We start from the raw sequence: 26,852 nt of genomic DNA on the forward strand, positions 1-26,852 counted from the left end.
ATCCACTCCCGCTCAGTGACATCACCAAAGCTCCCCAGACAATCCTGCTCCATCAACAGACATCACCAGCCCTCCCTAAAAAAATAATCCATGTGACTTTGTGGCCATTTTGAGAAAACATAATTCTTCACTGTGATATCAAAGCCTTTTGCTACATAGTCCCACCCGCTCAGTGATGTCACCAGCGTTCCCTGAGATAACCCATCACGTCTACTCTGCACTCTCTGGCGCTTTAAATCAAGCAGTCCACACTCTTGCCTTCCTTATTGTTAGCTGCGTATCTTGACTCAGGCAGCACAACGGACTGTCACTGCGCCATAAACCCTCCAATAATGAGGTAATATTCACCTTTACCACAGGCTGTAAAATGAGCTGCTGTTTCTTTATCAGTCTGACGTGTACGCTGTAGACATCTAGTGGCCAATATGAAAATTGCAACATTTTATCATTTATTTTACATGGAAAGATACAAAATAAAAAGGAATTATAAAACGTAACATGAGACGTTCTGATGATGATGGAGACCCTTTAAAATATATCCCAACCCTAAAATAAAGTAGCAGTCCCAGAGTCATCCTCTTCTAGTCCGCTGTCTCAGTTTCCAACTCTAATGCTGATTGAAAACCGTGATGGCCGCCATTACATAGTGGTTGTTACTTAGAGTCTGAAGGATGCCAGCTCGGGTTCATCTAAAGCTTTTCTAGTCACCTGAACAGGTCTGCGCAGTGTGGAGAGGCGGTCCACCGTACAGCCGGCGGAGCTTCCTGTGAGTGCTGTTACATGTCGGAGCCCACACTGGAGCAGGTGGTTCACAGGACACCTGAATGTAGGTGCAGGTACTGCTGTGGGGGATAACATGTAAAGGGGCACCTCATCACCCTGTGCCCCCAGGAACAAATGAGGATGGAAGCAAAGGATCTAATAAATGAAGGCATTATGGGCGATCAATGGCGGGAGGATTTTCCCATCATCCTCTGCTTTCCTACCTACGGTACTATTATATCATAGAGTGCTGCATTGTACTTTGGGAAGGCTTCTTGTGTTGTAGGATACATCCGGGACCCTCGTGGTGCGCTGGCTCTGTGGATCCCCCCCTTGGCATCTACCTGTTGAGCTGTATTTCTGGTTGTCCAGGCTGGGGGTGTTTGTCACTCTTGCGCCGAGTGCGCAGCTGTTCGTTCAGTCTGTTGCGGATCTCACTGTGATCTGACTTGCGCAAGGTAAAATGTCGCTCCACGACGGCCATGACTCGCCTCTTCACGTTCAGCGGGATCCCCTGTCTGCCTCGGAGGCCATCCAAGTTCACTCTGTTCACCCAACTCTTGTAGATGTCAAACGGGACTAGAGCGCGGAATACGAGGGCCGCGAACCTCCCCGGCTTCCGTGCGCTCCGGGCCAGGAGGCTCCACTCCTTCTCCGCGCTCAGAGACTGCATAGAGATGTTGGGGAGCCGCTCGCCTATCCTGCAGGACTCATAGTGGGGGAGCTCGTAGTATCCCGCCTCGGGGGACAGGCTCAGCTCGCACTCATCCTCCTCCTCCTCCTCACGTTTGATGGTGGTGGTGGGTAACATGTCGTCATCGTCATGGCGGGGATTTTCGTAGATCCAGGACACCGGCTCTCTGCTCTGCTCCGTCAGGGATTCCAGCGGGTAGCCGTATCTGCACTGCAGGCTGCTCTCTGGGGACGCCCGGCTGGATTCTGAAGACGGTCTGTCCTCCGGCGGTCGACTCCACACCGGACAGGAATTCTGCACTAAGATGGCGGCTGGCTGAGCAGAAGAGGAACAGAGTGAGGTCACCATCTCCTTCAGCTCCTTCATCTCTTGGGCCATCTGGTCCATGGCTGATCTCATAAGGTCCCGCTCATGTTGAGCCTGCACCGTGCTTCTGCGGAACCTCTTGAGCTCCCGCAGCAGTTCCTGCTGCAGCCGACTGGGCCTCTTGTTCTGTGATTAATGGGAAAAAAGCAACATGGCTGATAGCAGAGAGCACAGACAGACAATGAAATGTATTTAATAGCGCCCCCTGCAGGAGAGGCTGCTGGGTGTGTACCTCCGTCTGCGTGCTCCGCTCCATCTTGTTGACTGCTTCAGGTTGGTGCTTCTCATCTTCCGCCTCAACTTTCATGGGTTCTGTTAAGTGAATCAGTTCCTGCAGTGGCGGTGGGGGGCGCTCTCCGTAGGGGGCATCCATCGTCCTCTCTGTAACCCACCGGAGACGCAGCTGCAAGGAAGAACAGAGTCACATGTCTCGTATACAGAGAATGTAAATGGTCTGTGAAGATGCAAAAGCTGCGACCTAGCACTGTACTGCGCGGCGGGAGAACGTGGCAGCGCAACAGCTGCAGCAACACAATGCAGAGGGCGTTGCTGCCATCTGGTGGCTGATGTTATAACTGCAGCATAAACTATAATGAGCGCTGGAGTATCCTCAGTGATGTCACATGGTGGCGGCGATGAGTCATCCATCATGTGTCAGCTGTGGTATGTGAGGATGCGAATCCCCTGAGGATATACACCGGGATGGAAGACCCCTTTAACCCCCTAGTGACGTGCCCTATTATGATTCTAAGGTAACAATGATTTTTTGGGGATTTTCCTCTCCACTTTCAGAAGCCATAACTTTGTTATCCCCCCACCACCCCCCCCCCACCCCTCCGCGCCGCACGGGGGATTTTTATGTGACGAACTGGAAGTTTTATTGTAGAACCTTTGTTAATTATTTCTGGAGGGCCGACAGGAAAGACGTCATCCGCCGCATAAATGACACAATAAATGTTTTCTGCGGATCGGTGCGATTGCGACAAAACCACAATTATCTACGTATATTCTATTTTTCCACTTTTACAGTATAAAAGCCCTTTGAATGCAGCGATGCAAACAAAGTCCTAAAACTTCTGCATTTCCCCGTGGGCGGAGCTCTGCGAAGCTCTATGCGTTTCGCGGTTTTATTGGTACCATTTTTGGGTACGTACGGCTTTGAACAAGAAAAGCATTTTGGCTTACACTGCAGTACTTTTGTATTTCAATTCATTATCGCTACTAATAACGATTACAGGCCTAGATGCCAATGTCTGGCGCCCAGTTGCCATGGCAACTCACTGGCCCTCCACAATTAGATGGCAGAGTGCTGATGACATCACAGAGGGAGCGCCCTCCCTCTGTGAACCTTATACATTGCATGCAAGGGGTTAACAGCGGGCATCCGTGTTCTCACGGATCCCTGCTGTTGTCGCGGTTGGCTGGCTGTCAGTCATAGTCGGCTACTGCTGCAGATGTGCGGGCTCAGCTCAGATCTCACGCCATCAATATGACATAGATGTACGCACATTGGCGGGAACGGCTTTCCAGCCAGGACGTACATTTATGTCCGGGGGTGGGAAGAGCTCGGCCCATCTGAGTGATGCTGACTGACAACCGCTAGCGGCTAGTACTGCAGGAGCGGGGGTTGTCAGCCAGCTCCTCGCACACTCTGTCCGCACTGCTGTCATGCACCAGGAGGCTCAGGATGGAGGCGGTTCCCCCGCAGCTGGTCCGTACCTCTCTGGTGGACTCGGGGGTCCGATGAGCCGGTAGATCCTCTGCAGGGATCTCTTCGGTCTTCAGGGTTCTCTCCACGAAGCTCTGGCTCTGCTTCCACCTGGGGTATTGGCGCTCCCAGCCGCTCCTCAGGTTTTCTCCGGAGTGTTTCTGTAGATGGCGCTGCAGGGACTTCTTCCGTATGAAGCGGTCCCAGCAGTAGGGGCACTCGTAGGGCCGCTCGCCCGTGTGCCTCCTCATGTGCGCCACCAGGTCCGTCTTGCGGCTGAAGCTCTTGGTGCAGCAGGAGCAGTGGAATGGCTTGTGCCCGGCGTGGCTCCACAGGTGGGTGGTGAGGGTGGAGTTCTGCCGGAAGCTCCTCCCACATTGGTTGCAGGTGTAGGGCCGATCCTCGGTGTGCGTCCGGCGGTGAGCGTTTAGATGCTGCTTCTTGGTGAAGGTCTTGGAGCAAATGTTGCAGCGGTGCGGCCGGTCCTGGCAGTTGCCCATCTGGTGGCCTAAGAAGTCAATGAGGCGTTTCCAGCTCTCGCCGCACTGGGCACACGTGTGCGTTTTACCATCGCAGTCGGGCTCAGCTGGCGCCTGGGGGGCGACTGTTTCCCTCTTACAAGGTGTGAGGTCAGGGGATGGGGTAACAGTTCTGGAAACCGAGCAGTCCGGGGAGGGTCCCGCTGAAGGACTCGGAGGATCCGCCGCGGTCTGGGCGTTTGGCTTCCTTCTTCTTTCTTCTGTCCATTGTCCAGAGTTTCTTTTTACGAGTCTTAAAGACCTCCTGGTTCCCGCGGCCCCCCCTGCGCTGCCGCCCGGACTGCCAGCCTCTGTTCTTTGGCACTTATTACCCCACAGATCCTCACAGCTGCTCGCTGCGCCTCCATTCACCGTCCTGCCACCTGCAGAAGAGAACAAACCATCTCACAAGTCACCGCCACATAGTAACAATGTGCTGCATACTCCACTCACATCCAAAGCAGCAGTTACATCATGTATTTTACTCCAGTCACATCCAAAGCTGCATCCAAAATTCCACTGTAGTATCAGGTCTTTATAATCCACAAATATATTTAAGGCTGCAGTGACAATACTGCTGTAACGTTATGTCTTGTACTCCAGTCACATCCAGAGCTGCAGTGGGGGATGGAGCTGTGGAGGTCACTGGAGTATGAGACATGATGGGACGCCTATAATGACTCTCTATGAGGTAAGGGATGTGTCTGGTAAAAGACTGACTGCTCTCCCATCGCGTCTGCAGACGACACAAACCCGTGACACGAGGAATTGTAGAGCCGAACAGGAATAAAAAGATACGGCATCTGATTGGTCGTCAGGCCCCTCACTGGAAAAGCAAACGTATCAAAAGAAACACGCCGAAACCCTGCGCCAAATTCAAGGACCAACAACCCAGAATGTATTCACAATAACTCATAAAATGGGCGTGGCTAAAAGCTGCAACAATGTTACAGAGTGTCATTTTCATCTATTTGCGTCTTCTTTCTATTACAGACCTGCAGCTTCCACGCAAGGATCCTCCCCACGCTCCATCTTCACCACGATCTCTGGGGGCGAAATCGTAAGTCCTATGTAAAGAGGAGGGGACAAGTGTGAATGTACAGCATGACATCACTGCCGTGTCTACCATAGTATGACATCACTAACCTCCAGCCACACTATGGCTTTAATGTGATATAATAGCTCTATCCAGCACAGTATGACATCACTGCGCCCAAAGAGAGAGATCCCAGCTCTGACATCAGTGCATCACAAACTATATCAGAGCCCCGCCTATCACACTATGACATCACTATACCCCAAATAATGACATCATGGTGCAGTCACAGTACAACATGTCTATATCACAAACAATGATAACGCTTCATCAGACAATAACATTTCACTTCAGCCAAAAGTAAAATGTCACAAAAGTCTATGACAGCATGACATCACAGCACCCCAACTTATGATGTCACAGCTCTATCACAGTAAAACATCACAGATCTATAACAGTGTGACATCACTACACCTCCAACTAAGACCTGACAGTTCAACCATGGTATGACATCATCACAGGCCAAACTATCACAGCACAGTGCAGTCACAGTATGACACTGGTCAGACCACACAAGGAATATTGTGGACAGTTTTGGGGACCAGTAATCAAGAAGGATATAAGAGAGCTGGAGCGGGTACAAAGGGGGCAACTAAAGTAATAAATGTAATGGGCGGACTACAATACCCAAGGAGTTTGGGGTTATTTAGTTTAGAAAAAAGATGGCTGAGGGGCGCTCTAATAACTATGTATAGATATATCAGGGGTCAGTACAGAGATCTCTCCCATCATCGATTATACCTAGGACTGTAACAAGGGGGCGCTCTAATAACTATGTATAGATATATCAGGGGTCAGTACAGAGATCTCCTAGTTATACCCAGGACTGTAACAAGGGGTCGCTCTAATAACTATGTATAATATATCAGGGGTCAGTACAGAGATCTCTCCCATCATCTATTATACCCAGGACTGTAACAAGGGGGCACTCTAATAACTATGTATAGATATATCAGGGGTCAGTACAGAGATCTCTCCCATCATCTATTATACCCAGGACTGTAACAAGGGGGCACTCTAATAACTATGTATAGATATATCAGGGGTCAGTACAGAGATCTCTCCCATCATCTATTATACCCAGGACTGTAACAAGGGGGCGCTCTAATAACTATGTATAATATATCAGGGGTCAGTACAGAGATCTCTCCCATCATCTATTATACCCAGGACTGTAACAAGGGGGCGCTCTAATAACTATGTATAGATATATCAGGGGTCAGTACAGAGATCTCTCCCATCATCTATTATACCCAGGACTGTAACAAGGCGTGCTCTAATAACTATGTATAATATACCAGGGGTCAGTACAGAGATCTCTCCCATCATCTATTATACCCAGGACTGTAACAAGGGGGCGCTCTAATAACTATGTATAGATATATCAGGGGTCAGTACAGAGATCTCTCCCATCATCTATTATACCCAGGACTGTAACAAGGGGGCACTCTAATAACTATGTATAGATATATCAGGGGTCAGTACAGAGATCTCTCCCATCATCTATTATACCCAGGACTGTAACAAGGGGGCACTCTAATAACTATGTATAGATATATCAGGGGTCAGTACAGAGATCTCTCCCATCATCTATTATACCCAGGACTGTAACAAGGGGGCACTCTAATAACTATGTATAGATATATCAGGGGTCAGTACAGAGATCTCTCCCATCATCTATTATACCCAGGACTGTAACAAGGGGGCGCTCTAATAACTATGTATAATATATCAGGGGTCAGTACAGAGATCTCTCCCATCATCTATTATACCCAGGACTGTAACAAGGGGGCGCTCTAATAACTATGTATAGATATATCAGGGGTCAGTACAGAGATCTCTCCCATCATCTATTATACCCAGGACTGTAACAAGGCGTGCTCTAATAACTATGTATAATATACCAGGGGTCAGTACAGAGATCTCTCCCATCATCTATTATACCCAGGACTGTAACAAGGGGGCGCTCTAATAACTATGTATAGATATATCAGGGGTCAGTACAGAGATCTCTCCCATCATCTATTATACCCAGGACTGTAACAAGGGGGCACTCTAATAACTATGTATAGATATATCAGGGGTCAGTACAGAGATCTCTCCCATCATCTATTATACCCAGGACTGTAACAAGGGGTTGCTCTAATAACTATGTATAATATATCAGGGGTCAGTACAGAGATCTCTCCCATCATCTATTATACCCAGGACTGTAACAAGGGGGCACTCTAATAACTATGTATAGATATATCAGGGGTCAGTACAGAGATCTCTCCCATCATCTATTATACCCAGGACTGTAACAAGGGGGCACTCTAATAACTATGTATAGATATATCAGGGGTCAGTACAGAGATCTCTCCCATCATCTATTATACCCAGGACTGTAACAAGGGGGCACTCTAATAACTATGTATAGATATATCAGGGGTCAGTACAGAGATCTCTCCCATCATCTATTATACCCAGGACTGTAACAAGGCGTGCTCTAATAACTATGTATAATATATCAGGGGTCAGTACAGAGATCTCTCCCATCATCTATTATACCCAGGACTGTAACAAGGGGGGACTCTAATAACTATGTATAGATATATCAGGGGTCAGTACAGAGATCTCTCCCATCATCTATTATACCCAGGACTATAACAAGGGGGCGCTCTAATAACTATGTATAATATATCAGAGGTCAGTATAGAGATCTCATCATCTATTATACCCAGGACTATAACAAGGGGTCGCTCTAATAACTATGTATAGATATATCAGGGGTCAGTACAGAGATCTCTCCCATCATCTATTATACCCAGGACTGTAACAAGGGGGGACTCTAATAACTATGTATAGATATATCAGGGGTCAGTACAGAGATCTCTCCCATCATCTATTATACCCAGGACTGTAACAAGGGGGCGCTCTAATAACTATGTATAGATATATCAGGGGTCAGTACAGAGATCTCTCCCATCATCTATTATACCGAGGACTGTAACAAGGGGGCGCTCTAATAACTATGTATAGATATATCAGGGGTCAGTACAGAGATCTCTCCCATCATCTATTATACCCAGGACTATAACAAGGGGTCGCTCTAATAACTATGTATAATAAATATATCAGAGGTCAGTACAGAGATCTCTCCATCATCTATTATACCCAGGACTGTAACAAGGGGGCGCTCTAATAACTATGTATAGATATATCAGGGGTCAGTACAGAGATCTCTCCTATCATCTATTATACCCAGGACTGTAACAAGGGGGCGCTCTTATAACTATGTATAGATATATCAGGGATCAGTACAGAGATCTCTCCCATCATCTATTATACCCAGGACTGTAACAAGGGGGCGCTCTAATAACTATGTATAGATATATCAGTGGTCAGTGCAGAGATCTCTCCCATCATCTATTATACCCAGGACTGTAACAATGGGGCGCTCTAATAAATATCTATTGATATATCAGGGTCAGTACAGAGATCTCTCCCATCATCTATTATACTCAGGACTGTAACAAGGGGGCAATCTAATAACTATGTATAGATATATCAGGGGTCAGTAGAGAGATCTCTTCCATCATCTATTATACCCAGGACTGTAACAAGGGGGCGCTCTAATAACTATGTATAATGTATCAGGGGTCAGTAGAGAGATCTCTCCCATCATCTATTATACCCAGAACTGTATCAAAGGGGGCTCTAATAACTAGGTATAGATATATCTGGGGTCAGTACAGAGATCTCTCCCATTATCTATTATACCCAGGACAGTAACAAGGGGGCGCTCTAATAACTATGTATAGATATATCAGGGGTCAGTACAGAGATCTCTCCCATCATCTATTATACCCAAGACTGTAACAAGGGGGCGCTCTAATAACTATGTATAATATATCAGAGGACAGTACAGAGATCTCTCCCATCATCTATTATACCCAGGACTGTAACAAGGGGGTGCTCTAATAACTATGTTAGGATATATCAGGGGTCAGTACAGAGATCTCCCCCATCATCTATTATACCCAGGACTGTAACAAGAGGGCGCTCTAATAACTATGTATAATATATCAGGAGTCAGTACAGAGATCTCTCCCATCATCTATTATACCCAGGACTGTAACAAGGGGGCGCTCTAATAACTATGTATAGCTTTATCAGGGGTCAGTACAGAGATCTCTCCCATCATCTATTATACCCAGGACAGTAACAAGGGGGCGCTCTTACAACTATGTATAATATATCAGGGGTCAGTACAGAGATCTCTGCCATCATCTATTATACCCAGGACTGTAACAAGGGGGCGCTCTAATAACTATGTATAATATATCAGAGGTCAGTACAGAGATCTCTCCTATTATCTATTATACCCAGGAATGTAACAAGGGGATGCTCTAATAACTATGTATAGATATATTAGGGATCAGTACAGAGATCTCTCCCATCATCTATTATACCCAGGAATGTAACAAGGGGATGCTCTAATAACCATGTATAATATATCAGAGGTCAGTACAGAGATCTCTCCCATCATGTATTATACCCAGGACTGTAACAAGGGGGCGCTCTAATAACTATGTATAATATATCAGGAGTCAGTACAGAGATCTCTCCTATTATCTATTATACCCAGGACTGTAACAAGGGAGCGCTCTAATAACTATGTATAGATATATCGGGGTCAGGACAGAGATCTCTCCCATCATCTATTATACCCAGGACTGTAACAAGGGGGCGCTCTAATAACTATGTATAATATATCAGGGGTCAGTACAGAGATCTCTGCCATCATCTATTATACCCAGGACTGTAACAAGGGGGCGCTCTAATAACTATGTATAGATATATCAGGGGTCAGTACAGAGATCTCTCCCATCATCTATTATACCCAGGACTGTAACAAGGGAGCGCTCTAATAACTATGTATAGGTATATCAGGGGTCAGTACAGAGATCTCTCCCATCATCTATTATACCCAGGACTGTAACAAGGGGGCGCTCTAATAACTATGTATAATATATCAGGGGTCAGTACAGAGATCTCTCCCATCATCTATTATACCCAGGACTGTAACAAGGGGGCGCTCTAATAACTATGTAAAGATATATCAGGGGTCAGTACAGAGATCTCTTACATCATCTATTATACCCAGGACTGTAACAAGGGGGCGCTCTAATAACTATGTGTAGATATATCAGGGGTCAGTACAGAGATCTCTCCCATCATCTATTATACCCAGGACTGTAACAAGGGGGCGCTCTAATAACTATGTATAGATATATCAGGGGTCAGTACAGAGATCTCTCCCATCATCTATTATACCCAGGACTGTAACAAGGGAGCGCTCTAATAACTATGTATAGGTATATCAGGGGTCAGTACAGAGATCTCTCCCATCATCTATTATACCCAGGACTGTAACAAGGGGGCGCTCTAATAACTATGTATAATATATCAGGGGTCAGTACAGAGATCTCTCCCATCATCTATTATATGCAGGACTATAACAAGGGGGCGCTCTAATAACTATGTATAATATATCAGGGGTCAGTACAGAGATCTCTTACATCATCTATTATACCCAGGACTGTAACAAGGGGGCGCTCTAATAACTATGTATATTTTTGGCAATGAGTATTTTGGCACCCCATAGGACATGGCCTATTAGTTTTTTGAAAGATGGGTTGATTGGAATCGATGAGAAAAGAGCTAATTTAGGATGAGTGAATATACAATAAGGAGACCTGTGACAGACCTCCGTGTCCACACTGCCCCCAACAATTAGCGTCAGGAGCCCTCTACTAACGGAGGCAGTACCACCGCGGCACCTTGGCCCCCCTGGAAGCTCGGCTGGCCCAAGCGACAGCTCTTCACCACCGTCCTATAGGAAGTTTCGTCTACATCTCTTTCCCAAGTAAGTGGCTCAGGTTACCTAGGACTTCATGGTATGATAACCGTCCTTGACTTTGGGAGCAGACGCCTGCCTAAACCGTTCCAGCTCTGGGATTTTAGCTTTGTGGATAGAGGGTTTACCAGGGAACGATTCTGGAGGCATTGGTATAAATCCTCATGGGCGTATCCTGAAGACGGGCGGAAGGATCCCGGGTCCCCCTGGATTATAAGGTTTGAGATGGATTTTAGGCCTCTAGTTACAACTCTGGACTAACGGACTCCGGAGCCACAAGGAATGTCTTTAGGGAGTCCCACTTTACATTCATCTACTTTATCCACTTCTATGGTGGATGTCATTGTTGGGGTTAGCAAAACTGACTTCAGGGGAGGGGGCAGGGCAGCTAAAGTGGTGGCAAGGAAAAGCGACTTCAAGGGCCTGTTGTTATCACATTTTTGTTCTATAGTCGGCCATCCCATTCTGTGCGTCGGAAGTGTCCAGGCCGGAGCCTGGTTCAGGACAGTAGACGGTAAGCATCAATACTACCGTGTTTCCCTGAAAATAAGACACTGTCTTATATTAATTCATGCCCCAAAAGAGGCACACCTCTTATTCTCACCTGGTCCGCAGCATCCTGGTGCCTCGCGCTGCTGGTGTGCGGCGGTGATGCGGCAGTCTGCTGTGTCCTCCATGCTGAGATATCAACTTCTTTCTGGTGACGGGGCTTTGAATACCCCGCCTCCAGCAAAGAAATCGCTGTGATTGGATCGAGCACTAGCCAATCACAGCCGGCGCTCGATGAGCCAATCACAGCCATTCAGTGATGTCATTCACTGAATGCCTGTGAATAATCGAGCGCTGGCTCTGATTGGTTGGCGCTCCATCCAATCACAGCACTGGCTTTGCTGGAGGCGGGGTATTTAAAGCCCTGTTTACCGGTAAAAAAGAGGATTTCTCAGCGCCAGGGACCATTGTGAGGGATTCAGACGCCATGGGCCAGGTGAGTATTGATGTTTTTTTAATGTATTTTAGCTAGGACTTATTTTCAGGGGAGCGCTTATATTTGAAGCCTCCCCCGAAAACACGGGTAGGGCTTACTTTTGGGGTAGGCCTTACTTTCAGGGAAACGTGGTAGGGAGGCCCACTCCTCCCTGATGGCAGTGTAAGGCCAGGACGACTCTAGGACACCTCCCCCCCCCCCCCCTCCCCCCCATAGTAGGAGAGCTGTCTTTGAAATTTAGCTATGAGTTGATTGGGGATTGGGAGGGAGTATTAACATAATGTGTAAGGTAACGCGACCCTTCCAAGATGCCAATGGACACTGAAGGAATCTACGTCTCTCTGTGGTTCCTCCAGTAGAGGGATGACATTTCCGAAGATTAACCCGAGGATGGGAAGCGTGGACGTCCCCTGAGTACGGGGTGCTTGTGTTGTGGGGACTCCGAGGTCATGTCTGGTCTTACATTATTAGATGGACTCCCAGTATTAATCTGTAGTGGAGAAGTGGTCCAAGATGCCACATGTCGCTCTCAGGCTGATTTGATGCCGCCCGCCCGTGCCGAGCGCGAATCCCACATGTTTCTGCGTTCCGCCAATTATCAGGGTAAATAACAGAGGTGATAACGGGCAGCCTTGATGCGTGCCTTGGTGATCGGAAGCACTTTGGCAGAGGGGGCAGAGTATAGCGCTCAAATGGCTTTTAGCCTCTTCCTGCCACAGGATGTAAATGCACATCCAGGCGGGGGGTACTTAAAGGGGTTGTCCCGCGCCGAAACGGGTTTTTTTTTTTTTCAACCCCCCCCCCGTTCGGCGCGAGACAACCCCGATGCAGGGAGGTAAAGAAAGCTCACCGGAGCGCTTACCTGAATCCCCGCGCTCCGGTGACTTCTCTACTCACCGCTGAAGATGGCCTCTTCCTCCGTGGACCGCAGCTCTTCTGTGCGGTCCACTGCCGATTCCAGCCTCCTGATTGGCTGGAATCGGCACGTGACGGGGCGGAGCTACACGGAGCTACACGGAGCCCCATAGAAGACTGCAGAAGACCCGGACTGCGCAAGCGCGGCTAATTTGGCCATCGGAGGGCGAAAATTAGTCGGCACCATGGAGACGAGGACGCCAGCAACGGAACAGGTAAGTATAAAACTTTTTATAACTTCTGCATGGCTCATAATTAATGCACAATGTACATTACAAAGTGCATTATTATGGCCATGCAGAAGTGTACAGACCCACTTGCTGCCTCGGGACAACCCCTTTAACGGAACAGGGGGTACACTTATGTCCTGTGGATACGTGAGATCAGGAGAGAACCCACACCATCCGGCAGCTGGAGCCGGCTGTCACTGACAGCCGGTCTCCACCTGCAACAGCGGGGGTGCATCAGGACAGCGACCCCACTGTTAACCCCTTACCTGCAGATTGCGGCATGTAAAAGGTTCACAGGTCTTAAGAAGAGCCGTTGAATCTTCGGCCTTTTGAATGAGTTGTGTCTTCTTCATGCATCAATGATTTGGCCGAGTGGTTTGTGATACGTCCGCACACACCCGACATCGGTGCACGGCGCTGCCAGCTGCCATTATGGCTTCCCTGATATGATAGGAGTGGACTCTTGCTAGAATATCCCTCGGGTAGTCGGTGCGCCCTGCCAATAATTCCATGGTGTGGAGTTGCTTCTTGGGCCGTGGCCCGTGTTCTGTGGTTTCGGGGGTTACGGACTCCTAGTTCTGTCCTCCATGTCCGCACGTTTGGCTCTCAGTTGCTCCATCTCACCCGAGAGGACATCCTGCGCCTCCATTAATCATGATGCGGTCTTGCTACTTCGCTCACTTTATTTTCAGTGTGACTGACTCTCTCCTGAACTGTTTCCCTAGAAGTGGAAGAGAGGGACCTCATGTTGGACTGTCTCTTAGAGCGCCGGCCATCTCTTTAATGAAAGAGTCTGATGCAGGTTGCTGAGATGGCCTCAGGTAATTGTGGAGGCTGGGACAATTGATCCTGATCTTCATTGCCTGCTATGAAGGGAGCCGCCTGCAGGGGCAGTGTGGTCTGGGGGACTCAGAAGGAGTCTCCTTACCAGCAGCCTGTCTCAGCGCTCCTTGGCTTCTCTGCAGAGACGCCTTCTTCTCCCTGCAGTGAGGATGATGGAGCCGGGCAGACAGAGGCCGGAGCACGTGTAGTGCCGTGGGCTGAGAACTCCTCCAGGCGAGGCATGAGCAGCAGCTGTGGAGTCTCAATGGAGGTATGGTATCCCCCCGCTGTGGAGCTCCGTAGTAGCTTTCAGGATGCTCCAGGATTACACCGCCATCTCGGTGCTCCGCTAGGCCACGCCCCTTGGACGTGTTTCTTGAGTGCTACAATATTACATGTTACATCACTGATTACTCAGAAGGGTCGGTGATCCGGGATTATGCCGATTGCCAAATCAGAGTCAGAAAATAATTTGTCTTCTACCTCATTGGGGTCCTTGCCTTCTTCTGGATCAACATTGGGGGGTAACAGGCTGATTTGGTTGGACGGGCCTAACATACTATGACATCATTATACTGATAGAGCTCTGCCGCTGTAGTTTGACATCACTACACCCCAATGTATGACATCACAGCTGTATCAATCCCAATATGACATCACAGCTCCGCCTTACCCAGTGAGGTCAGGTTGAGGTAATTGTCGGTCATCACCTCTCTGTACAGGTCCTTCTGCGGCGCCTGGAGCCTTCGCCACTCCTCCTCCGAGAAACGAACTGCAACGTCATCAAAGGTCACCGCGCCCTGCGAGAGACAGAGGTCAGCGAGGGGGGCAGCCAGTATAATATATAAGGGGTCTCGGTCACTACTGGGGGTCGGTATGCGGTTACAGGCAGCCTAACGGATCTGGGAGGTCAGTACAATATATTTGGAGGTCTTTATCACTACATGGGGGTCATTATTTTGGGGCTGTTATAGATATGGGGGTCTTCATCACTATATAAGGGGGTCAGTGAGTTATTATCTATATATATATATATATATATATATATATATAAAGACGAAAGCCCTCACTGATTGACTGACTGACTCACTCACTGACTCACTGACTCACTGACTGACTGACTGACTGACTGACTCACTCACTCACTCACTCACTCACTCGCCAAAAGTTCTCCAACTTCCCGATGTCGTAGAAACGTGAATTTTGGCACAAGCATAGATTATCTCCAAAATAGGAAAAGCTAATGGGCCCCAACTCGATTATTCAATTCTAGCGCAAAAGAATTAGCGTCGAAATTTAACGTACGGAATCTAATTCTCTCACTTCCCAATGTCATAGAAACTTAAAATTTGGCACAAGTATTGATTATGACATAAATAGGAAAAGCTAATGGGTCCCAACTCCATTATTCAATTCTATGCGCAAAAGAATTAGCGTCCAAATTTTACGTATGGAATCTAATTCTCTCACTTCCTGATGTCATTTTATATAACTGAAACATCGCATGGTTACCTCCCCGTGGGGTTTCCTGGGTAACGCAGAGAACTATGCAAAATGGTGAACATATGTTTTTCCTCAGTATCTCTAAAGAAACCACGACTTCATAAGATTTTCCGTGTGAACACCAGATAAACACCAGTACCAAATTAACGCGGGCGAAGCCGGGTATATCAGCTAGTATAATACATATGAGGGGTTCTATATCACTAAGTGAGGGAGTCTGTGATTATATAACACTTAAAGAGGGTCTCTATCACTATCTGGGGGTCTTCATCAGTGTATGGGGAGCAGTGAGTGATTATATAATACATATGGGGGTCTTCATCACAAATGAGGGGGTCAGTGAGTTATTATATAATACTTATAGGCAGTCTTCATCACTATATGGGGGGTCAGCGAGTGATTATAGGGGGTCTCTATCCCAACTTGGCGGTCTTCATCTCTATATGGGGGGTCAGCGAGTTATTATAGGGGGTCTCTAACCCAACTTGGCGGTCTTCATCACTGTATTGGGGTAAGTGGGTGATTATAGGGGGTCTCTACCCCAACTTGGCGGTCTTCATCACTATATGGGGGGGGGTCAGTGAATGATTATATAATACACGTAGGGGGTCTCTATTCCTCTCTATGGGGGTCTTTGTCAGTCAATGGAGGTCAGTGAGTGATTATAGGGGATCTCTACCTCTACTTGGGGGTCCTCATCACTATCTGGGGGTCAGCGAGTGATTATAGGGGGGTCTTTCACTATCTGGGGCTTTTCAAGACTATTTGGGAGTCAGTATAACAGATAAGAGGGTCTCTATCCCTACTTGAGGGGTCTCTCACTGCATGGGGGTCTTCATCACTATCTGGGGGTCAGCGAGTGATTATAGGGGGGTCTCTATCCCTACTTGAGGGGTCTCTCACGATATGGGGGTCTTTATAACTATCCGGGCATAACAGATAAGGGGGTCTCTCTACTTGGGAGGGGGGTCTTCATCACTATCTAGGGGTCAGTATGATGGGTAAGGAGGTCTCTATTCCTACTTGGGGGTCTCTATCAGTATCTGGGGGTCAGCGAGTGATTATATGATACATGTAGGGGGTCTCTAACACTATATGGGGTCTCTATCAGTATCTGGGGGTCAGTGAGTGATTATATAATACATATAGGGGGTCTATATCCCTATTTGGGGGTCTCTATCAGTATCTGGGGGTCAGCGAGTGATTATATGATACATGTAGGGGGTCTCTAACACTATATGGGGTCTCTATCAGTATCTGGGGGTCAGTGAGTGATTATATAATACATATAGGGGGTCTATATCCCTATTTGGGGGTCTCTATCAGTATCTGGGGGTAGGTGAGTGATTATATGATACATGTGGGGGGTCTCTATCCCTATTTGGGGGTCTCTATTAGTATCTGGGGGTCAGTGAGTGATTATATGATACATGTAGGGGGTCTCTATCAATATCTGGGGGTCAGTATAACAGATAAGGGGGTCTCTATCCCTACTCGGGGGTCTCTATCACTATATGGGGTCTCTATCACTATCTAGGGGTCAGTATGATGGGTAAGGGGGTCTCTATCCCTACTTGGGGGTCTCTATCAGTATCTGGGGGTCAGTGAGCGATTATATAATACATGTAAGGGGTCTCTATCAATATCTGGGGGGGGTCTTTATCACTATCTAGGGGTCAGTATAACAGATAAGAGGGTCTCTATCCCTACTTGGGGGTCTCTATCAGCATCTGGGGGTCAGTATAACAGATAAGGGGGTCTCTATCCCTACTTGGGGGGTCTCTATCAGTATCTGGGGGGCTCCATAACAGATAAGGGGGTCTCCCAGTATTTGGGGGGCAGGCAGCAGCTGGCAGTCACTGTCACACACTCCGGGGTTCTGTCCTATAATTCGGGGTGCCGGGACCCAGCGGAGTTATGGGGCGCTTGTGTTTCCCAGTAATGCCTTGCGGCCGGAAGCGGCCTGGACGGGACCATTAGTATCGCTGCGGGGGGCGGAGCGCACCATCTCCCGCGCAGGTAGATCCCCGGACTCTTGTGGCCCCCGCACTCACCTCTCCCCTCATCCCCGCCGCTCCGCGCCCTGCCGTGCCGGCCGTGGCCAGTGGGTGTCGCTGCGCTGCCGGAGTAATGCTGACGTCACAGGCGCGTCGCGCTGATTGGTCAGTCCGCGCTTCTTTCTCCTGCCGCCAGGGGGCGATGACTGACGGCGCTGATGACGTCACTGATTCGGTGCCCGCTGTTTGTCGTGACGTCACCTCGGCGCAGGGAGTAAGTGACGCTATTAGTTCAGGCTCCTCCCCTCACTGTTAATAACCCCTGCAGCCACGGACTGGTGCCGCCATGTTGTGCCAGGTTACAGGGGCCGCAGATCCGTGGAGTATTCCGTAATGCTGCGGTCCCCGTATTTCCTCTCCGCGGTCTGCGGTGACGTCGATGATCATGTGACCTGTGGATACTTTTTTCGGGAGGCAAAAGTAATTTTAAAAAGCCTTTTGGCTCCTCTTTTCTGCTCTCAGCATGCGGCGGCAGTGGTGGTGGCGGTGGCGATGGTGGTGATGGAGGCGGTGGTGGAGGCAGTGTGCGGTGGTGGTGGTGATGGCGGCGGTGGTGGCAGTGGTGATGGCAGCGGTGGTGGTGGTTGTGTGGTGGCGGCGGCGGCGATGGTGGTGGTGGTGGCGGCCCCAAACGCCTCGCTGCTTCTAAAAATGTTTGTTTTTTTCCGCAGTCGTCTTTGCGTGCTTTCTGCCCATCGGGGACTTGAACCTGCACTGCGCTGATCGCTCTGACACCCCGCTTCCCCCAAAGTAAGCCTTATTTACAGTTTATAAAAGGGTCAAAGCAGATCGTGTCGCGGCGGCGGCGATACACGGGAGAAAGTAACATTGTGGTGGTACACCGCAGCACTTCTGTACTGCAGTGCATTATTGCTCACCACAGTGGTCACAGGACGAGGCACAGCGCCCGCCCGCTGTGAAGATTGCCCGCTGCATATAAGGGGTTAACAGCGGGGATCAGTGTTCTCAGCGATCCCCACGGTCGGCTCCCACAGATGAGGTTTCTGCGAGGCTACGGCCTGCCACAGCGCGTCTACCACCGGGGGGCAGCACAGACCGCAGCGGACGCTTCCATTCACAGATTATACCAGCGAGAGAGCACGCCGGCCAATCCAAGATTTCCCCCTCCCCCCGCCGCGTCTTCAAGAGGGCCCAGAAAGACGAATACAGAAGAAAGATCACAGCGACGGAGCCCGAATAACACCTCTCAGGTCCTGGGAGGATTGGAGGCGTTGTCTCTGTTGCCCCAGTAGTCCGCTCGCTCTGGGATTCTCCTGAGGATGATTGGGGATGTTGTCTCTGTTGCCCCTGCAGTTCGCTCGCTCTGGAGGAATGGGGGAGTTGTCCCAGTAGTCCGCTCGCTCTGGGAGTCTCCGGAGGGTGATTGGGGGAGTTGACCTTGTTGCTGCAGTAGTCCACTCACGCTGGAAGTCTCTGGAGGGTGATTGGAGGAGTCGTCACTGTTGCCATAGCAGTCTGCTTGCTCTGGAGGATTAAAGAGTTCTCCCTGTTGCCCCAGCTGTCCACTCGCTCTGAAAGTCTCCGGAGAGTGATTGGGGGAGTTGTCCCTGTTGCCCCAGTAGTCCGCTTGCTCTGGGATTCTCCTGTGGATGATTGGGGATGTTGTCTCCGTTGCCCCTGCAGTTCGCTCGCTCTGGAGGATTGGGGGAGTTGTCCCAGTTGCTCGAGCAGTGCGCTCCTTCTGGGAGTCTCCGGAGGTTGATTGGGTAGTTGTCCCGTTGCCCCAGTAGTCCGTTATGGTACAAATATAATTGGCTATTTGTAGCCCTCCGTTGGGATGGGGCTCATATATAATACACAAATGCAGAGAGGGCGCCCCTCCTTATTGAAATACAAATGTTCGCACACAGAAATCTGAGACGGTTTTGCACTCAAAACTTAAAGCAACAGACAAACTGAGCCGAGACACAAATACTTGATCAGCCCACTGAGCTCAGGAATGTGACAGTTTTCCACTACATTGATGACATCATAATTTTCTGGACCAATACCGAACAAGAACTAATAAAATTCCATGAGAGATTCAATGCATTCGACCCCACCATAAACCTGACATTAAGCTACTCGTATACCAAATCAACTTTTTGGACACCAGCATAAAGATTTTGAACAATTTAATACAGACATCCCTATACCGAAAACTGATTGATCGGCCCACATACCTCAGATGGGACAGTTCCCATCCTAAACACATCAACAAGTCCATCGTCTAAAGCCAGGCCATCAGATACAACCAGATCTGCTCCAACGCAACCGACAGAGAGGAACATTTACACAATCTCAAAAATACATTTTTAAACCACAGCTACCATCCCACCTCAGTTGACGACCAAATCACCAGAGCCACCAGGATACCCTGGAATCACCAGAGCCACCAGGATACCCTGGAATCACCAGAGCCACCAGGATACCCAGGAATCACCAGAGCCACCAGGATACCCAGGAATCACCAGAGCCACCAGGATACCCAGGAATCACCAGAGCCACCAGGATACCCAGGAATCACCAGAGCTACCAGGATACCCAGGAATCACCAGAGCTACCAGAATACCCAGGAATCACCAGAGTCACCAGGATACCCAGGAATCACCAGAGTCACCAGGATACCCAGGAATCACCAGAGTCACCAGGATACCCAGGAATCACCAGAGTCACCAGGATACCCAGGAATCACCAGAGTCACCAGGATACCCAGGAATCACCAGAGTCACCAGGATACCCAGGAATCACCAGAGTCACCAGGATACCCAGGAATCACCAGAGTCACCAGGATACCCAGGAATCACCAGAGTCACCAGGATACCCAGGAATCACCAGAGCCACCAGAATACCCAGGAATCACCAGAATACCCAGGAATCACCCCAACACACAGCAGGACTATAAGATCCCTGTAATGTAAGGAGCTGTAGGACCTGCTGACATGTACGGACCGCAGACAGGATACATAACCCCAACACACAGCAGGACTATAAGATCCCTGTAATGTAAGGGGCTGTAAGACCTCCTGACATGTACGGACCGCAGACAGGATACATAACCCCAACACACAGCAGGACTATAAGATCCCTGTAAAGTAAGGGGATGTAAGACCTGCTGACCTGTACGGACCGTGGACAGGATACATAACCCCAACACACAGCAGGACTATAAGATCCCTGTAATGTAAGGAGCTGTAAGACCTGCTGACATGTACGGACCGCGGACAGGATGCAGATCCCCAACACACAGCAGGACTATAAGATCCCTGTAATGTAAGGAGCTGTAAGACCTGCTGACATGTACGGACCGCAGACAGGATATGGACCCCCAACACACAGCAGGACTATAGGATCCCTGTAATGTAAGGAGCTGTAAGACCTGCTGACATGTACGGACCGCGGACAGGATACAGATCCCCAACACACAGCAGAACTATAAGATCCCTGTAATGTAAGGAGCTGTAAGACCTGCTGACATGTACGGACCGCGGACAGGATACAGATCCCCAACACACAGCAGGACTATAAGATCCCTGTAATGTAAGGAGCTGTAAGACCTGCTGACATGTACGGACCGCGGACAGGATGCAGATCCCCAACACACAGCAGGACTATAAGATCCCTGTAATGTAAGGAGCTGTAAGACCTGCTGACATGTACGGACCGCAGACAGGATATGGACCCCCAACACACAGCAGGACTATAGGATCCCTGTAATGTAAGGAGCTGTAAGACCTGCTGACATGTACGGACCGCAGACAGGATACAGATCCCTAACACACAGCAGGACTATAAGATGCCTGAATGTAAGGAGCTGTAAGACCTGCTGACATGTACGGACCGCAGACAGGATACAGATCCTTAACACACAGCAGGACTCTAAGATCCCTGTAATGGTAGGAGCTGTAAGACCTGCTGACATGTACGGACCGCGGACAAGATACATAACCCCAACACATAGCAGGACTATAAGATCCCTGTAATGTAAGGAGCAGTAAGACCTGCTGACATGTACGGACCGCAGACAGGATACATAACCCCAACACACAGCAGGACTATAAGATCCCTGTAATGTAAGGAGCTGTAAGACCTGCTGACATGTACGGACCGCGGACAGGATACATATATACACACAGCAGGACTATAAGATCCCTGCAATGTAAGGAGCTGTAAGACCTGCTGACATGTATGGACCGCCGACAGGATACATAACCCCAACACACAGCAGGACTATAAGAACCCTGTAATGTAAGGAGCTGTAAGACCTGCTGACATGTACGGACCGCGGACAGGATACATAACCCCAACACACAGCAGGACTATAAGATCCCTGTAATGTAAGGAGCTGTAAGACCTGCTGACATGTACGGACCGCAGACAGGATACATAGCTCCAACACACAGCAGGGCTATAAGATCCCTGTAAGGTAAGGAGCTGTAAGACCTGCTGACATGTACGGACCGCGGACAGGATACATAACCCCAACACATAGCAGGACTATAAAATCCCTGTAATGTAAGGAGCAGTAAGACCTGCTGACATGTACGGACCGCAGACAGGATACATAACCCCAACACACAGCAGGACTATAAGATCCCTGTAATGTAAGGAGCTGTAAGACCTGCTGACATGCACGGACCGTCGACAGGATACATAACCCCAACACACAGCAGGACTATAAGATCCCTGTAATGTAAGGAGCTGTAAGACATGCTGACATGTACGGACCGTCGACAGGATACATAACCCCAACACACAGCAGGACTATAAGATCCCTGTAATGTAAGGAGCTGTAAGACCTGCTGACATGTGCGGACCGCCGACAAGATACATAACCCCAACACACAGCAGGACTATAAGATCCCTGTAATGTAAGGAGCTGTAAGACCTGCTGACATGTACGGACCGCCGACAGGATACATAACCCCAACACACAGCAGGACTATAAGATCCCTGTAATGTAAGGAGCTGTAAGAACTGCTGACATGTACGGACTGCAGACAGGATACATAACCCCAATACACAGCAGGACTATAAGAACCCTGTAATGTAAGGAGCTGTAAGACCTGCTGACATGTACGGACCGCAGACAGGATACATAACCCCAACACACAGCAGGACTATAAGATCCCTGTAATATAAGGAGCTGTAAGACCTGCTGACATGTACAGACCACGGACAGGATACATAACCCCAATACACAGCAGAACGGTAAGAACCCTGTAATGTAAGGAGCTGTAAGACCTGCTGACATGTACGGACCGCAGACAGGATACATAACCCCAACACACAGCAGGACTATAAGATCCCTGTAATGTGAGGAGCTGTAAGACCTGCTGACATGTACGGACCACGGACAGGATACAGATCCGCAACACACAGCAGGACTATAGGATCCCTGTAATGTAAGGAGGTGTAAGACCTGCTGACATGTATGGACCGCAGACAGGATACATAACCCCAACACACAGGACTATAAGATCCCTGTAATGTTAGGAGCTGTAAGACCTGCTGACATGTACGGATCGCAGACCGGATACATAACCCCAACACACAGCAGGACTATGAGATCCCTGTAATGTAAGGAGCTGTAAGACCTGCTGACATGTACGGACCGCCGACAGGATACATAACCCCAACACACAGCAGGACTATAAGATCCCTGTAATGTAAGGAGCTGTAAGACCTGCTGACATGTACGGACCGCAGACAGGATACATAACCCCAACACACAGCAGGGCTATAAGATCCCTGTAATGTTAGGAGCTGTAACACCTGCTGACATGTACGGACCGCAGACAGGATACATAACCCCAACACACAGGACTATAAGATCCCTGTAATGGTAGGAGCTGTAAGACCTGCTGACATGTATGGATCGCGGACCGGATACATAACCCCAACACACAGTAAGACTATAAGATCCCTGTAATGTAAGGAGCTGTAAGACCTGCTGACATGTACGGACCGCAGACAGGATACAGATCCCCAACACACAGCAGGAGTATAAGATCCCTGTAATGTAAGGAGCTGTAAGACCTGCTGACATGTATGGACCACCGACAGGACACATAACCCCAACACACAGCAGGACTATAAGATCCCTGTAATGTAAGGAGCTGTAAGACCTGCTGACATGTACGGACCGCAGACAGGATACAGATCCCCAACACACAGCAGGACTATAAGATCCCTGTAATGTAAGGAGCTGTAAGACCTGCTGACATGTATGGACCGCAGACAGGATACATAACCCCAACACACAGCAGGACTATAAGATCCCTGTAATGTAAGGAGCTGTAAGACCTGCTGACATGTACGGACCGCAGACAGGATACATAACCCCAACACACAGCAGGAGTATAAGATCCCTGTAATGTAAGGAGCTGTAAGACCTGCTGACATGTACGGACCGCAGACAGAATGCATAACCCCAACACACAGCAGGACTATAAGATCCCTGTAATGTAAGGAGCTGTAAGACCTGCTGACATGTACGGACCGCAGACAGGATACATAACCCCAACACACAGCAGGACTATAAGAACCCTGTAATGTAAGGAGCTGTAAGACCTGCTGACATGTACAGACCGCAGACAGGATACATAACCCCAACACACAGCAGGACTATAAGATTCCTGTAATGTAAGGAGCTATAAGACCTGCTGACATGTACGGACCGCAGACAGGATACATAACCCCAACACACAGCAGGACTATAAGATCCCTGTAATGTAAGGAGCTGTAAGACCTGCTGACATGTACGGACTGCAGACAGGATACATAACCCCAACACACAGCAGGACTATAAGATCCCTGTAATGTAAGGAGCTGTAAGACCTGCTGACATGTACGGACCGCGGACAGGATACAGATCCGCAACACACAGCAGGACTATAGGATCCCTGTAATGTAAGGAGGTGTAAGACCTGCTGACATGTACGGACCGCAGACAGGATACAGATCCCCAATACACAGCAGGACTATAAGATCCCTCTAATGTAAGGAGCTGTAAGACCTGCTGACATGTACGGACCGCAGACAGGATACAAAACCCCAACACACAGCAGGACTATAAGATCCCTGTAATGTAAGGAGCTGTAAGACCTGCTGACATGTACGGACCGCGGACAGGATACATATATACACACAGCAGGACTATAAGATCCCTGTAATGTAAGCAGCTGTAAAACCTGCTGACATGCACGGACTGCTGACTGGATACATAACCCCAACACACAGCAGGACTATAAGATCCCTGTAATATAATGAGCTGTAAGACCTGCTGACATGTACGGACCGCCGACAGGATACATAACCCCAACACACAGCAGGACTATAAGATCCCTGTAATATAAGGAGCTGTAAGACCTGCTGACATGTAAGGACCCCGGACAGGATACATAACCCCAACACACAGCAGGACTATAAGATCCCTGTAATGTAAGGAGCTGTAACACCTGCTGACATGTACGGACCGCAGACAGGATACATAACTCCAACACACAGCAGGGCTATAAGTTCCCTGTAAGGTAAGGAGCTGTAAGACCTGCTGACATGTACGGACCGCGGACAAGATACATAACCCCAACACATAGCAGGACTATAAGATCCCTGTAATGTAAGGAGCAGTAAAACCTGCTGACATGTACGGACCGCAGACAGGATACATAACCCCAAAACACAGCAGGAGTATAAGATCCCTGTAATGTAAGGAGTTGTAAGACCTGCTGACATGTACGGACCGCAGACAGGATACATAACCCCAACACACAGCAGGACTATAAGATCCCTGTAATGTAAGGAGCTGTAAGACCTGCTCACATGTACGGACCGCGGACAGGATACATAACCCCAACACACAGCAGGACTATAAGATCCCTGTAATGTAAGGAGCTGTAAGACCTGCTGATATGTACAGACCGCAGACAGGATACAGATCCCCAACACACAGCAGGACTATAAGATCCCTGTAATGTAAGGAGCTGTAAGACCTGCTGATATGTACAGACCGCAGACAGGATACAGATCCCCAACACACAGCAGGACTATAAGATCCCTGTAATGTAAGGAGCTGTAAGACCTGCTGACATGTACGGACCGCGGACAGGATACAGATCCCCAACACACAGCAGGACTATAAGATTCCTGTAATGTAAGGAGCTGTAAGACCTGCTGACATGTACGGACCGCAGACAGGATACATAACCCCAACACACAGCAGGACTATAAGATCCCTGTAATGTAAGGAGCTGTAAGACCTGCTGACATGTACGGACCGCGGACAGGATACATAACCCCAACACACAGCAGGACTATAAGATCCCTGTAATGTAAGGAACTGTAAGACCTGCTGACATGTACGGACCGCAGACAGGATACATAACCCCAACACACAGCAGGACTATAAGAACCCTGTAATGTAAGGAGCTGTAAGACCTGCTGACATGTACAGACCGCAGACAGGATACATAACCCCAACACACAGCAGGACTATAAGATCCCTGTAATGTAAGGAGCTGTAAGACCTGCTGACATGTACGGACCGCAGACAGAATGCATAACCCCAACACACAGCAGGACTATAAGATCCCTGTAATGTAAGGAGCTGTAAGACCTGCTGACATGTACGGACCGCGGACAGGATACATAACCCCAACACACAGCAGGACTATAGGATCCCTGTAATGTAAGGAGGTGTAAGACCTGCTGACATGTACGGACCGCAGACAGGATACAGATCCCCAATACACAGCAGGACTATAAGATCCCTCTAATGTAAGGAGCTGTAAGACCTGCTGACATGTACGGACCGCAGACAGGATACATAACCCCAACACACAGCAGGACTATAAGATCCCTGTAATGTAAGGAGCTGTAAGACCTGCTGACATGTACGGACCGCGGACAGGATACATATATACACACAGCAGGACTATAAGATCCCTGTAATGTAAGGAGCTGTAAAACCTGCTGACATGCACGGACCGCTGACTGGATACATAACCCCAACACACAGCAGGACTATAAGATCCCTGTAATGTAAGGAGCTGTAACACCTGCTGACATGTACGGACCGCAGACAGGATACATAACTCCAACACACAGCAGGGCTATAAGATCCCTGTAAGGTAAGGAGCTGTAAGACCTGCTGACATGTACGGACCGCGGACAGGATACATAACCGCAACACACAGCAGGACTATAAGATCCCTGTAATGTAAGGAGCTGTAAGACCTGCTGACATGTACGGACCGCGGACAGGATACATAACCGCAACACACAGCAGGACTA

At 48.8% G+C, this 26,852-nt stretch overlaps 1 protein-coding gene across 1 annotated transcript in view; it reads right to left on the bottom strand.

Annotated features, from left to right (window-relative positions):
- Positions 1–428: 428 nt before the first annotated feature.
- The window catches only part of LOC136607491 (uncharacterized), a 67,033-nt gene continuing 40,609 nt past the window's right edge, over positions 429–26,852 (bottom strand). The window contains exons 16-21 of the mRNA XM_066589043.1: positions 17,556–17,684; positions 14,672–14,798; positions 5,044–5,115; positions 3,542–4,431; positions 2,055–2,225; positions 429–1,948 (exon numbers count right to left, since the gene is read on the bottom strand). Coding sequence (XP_066445140.1) covers positions 1,103–1,948; positions 2,055–2,225; positions 3,542–4,431; positions 5,044–5,115; positions 14,672–14,798; positions 17,556–17,684 — 2,235 coding nt within the window. The 3' untranslated portion in view covers positions 429–1,102. The remainder of the gene's footprint in view (positions 1,949–2,054; positions 2,226–3,541; positions 4,432–5,043; positions 5,116–14,671; positions 14,799–17,555; positions 17,685–26,852) is intronic.

This window comes from Eleutherodactylus coqui, chromosome 1, assembly GCF_035609145.1.
Source record: "Eleutherodactylus coqui strain aEleCoq1 chromosome 1, aEleCoq1.hap1, whole genome shotgun sequence".
NCBI lineage: Eukaryota > Metazoa > Chordata > Amphibia > Anura > Eleutherodactylidae > Eleutherodactylus > Eleutherodactylus coqui.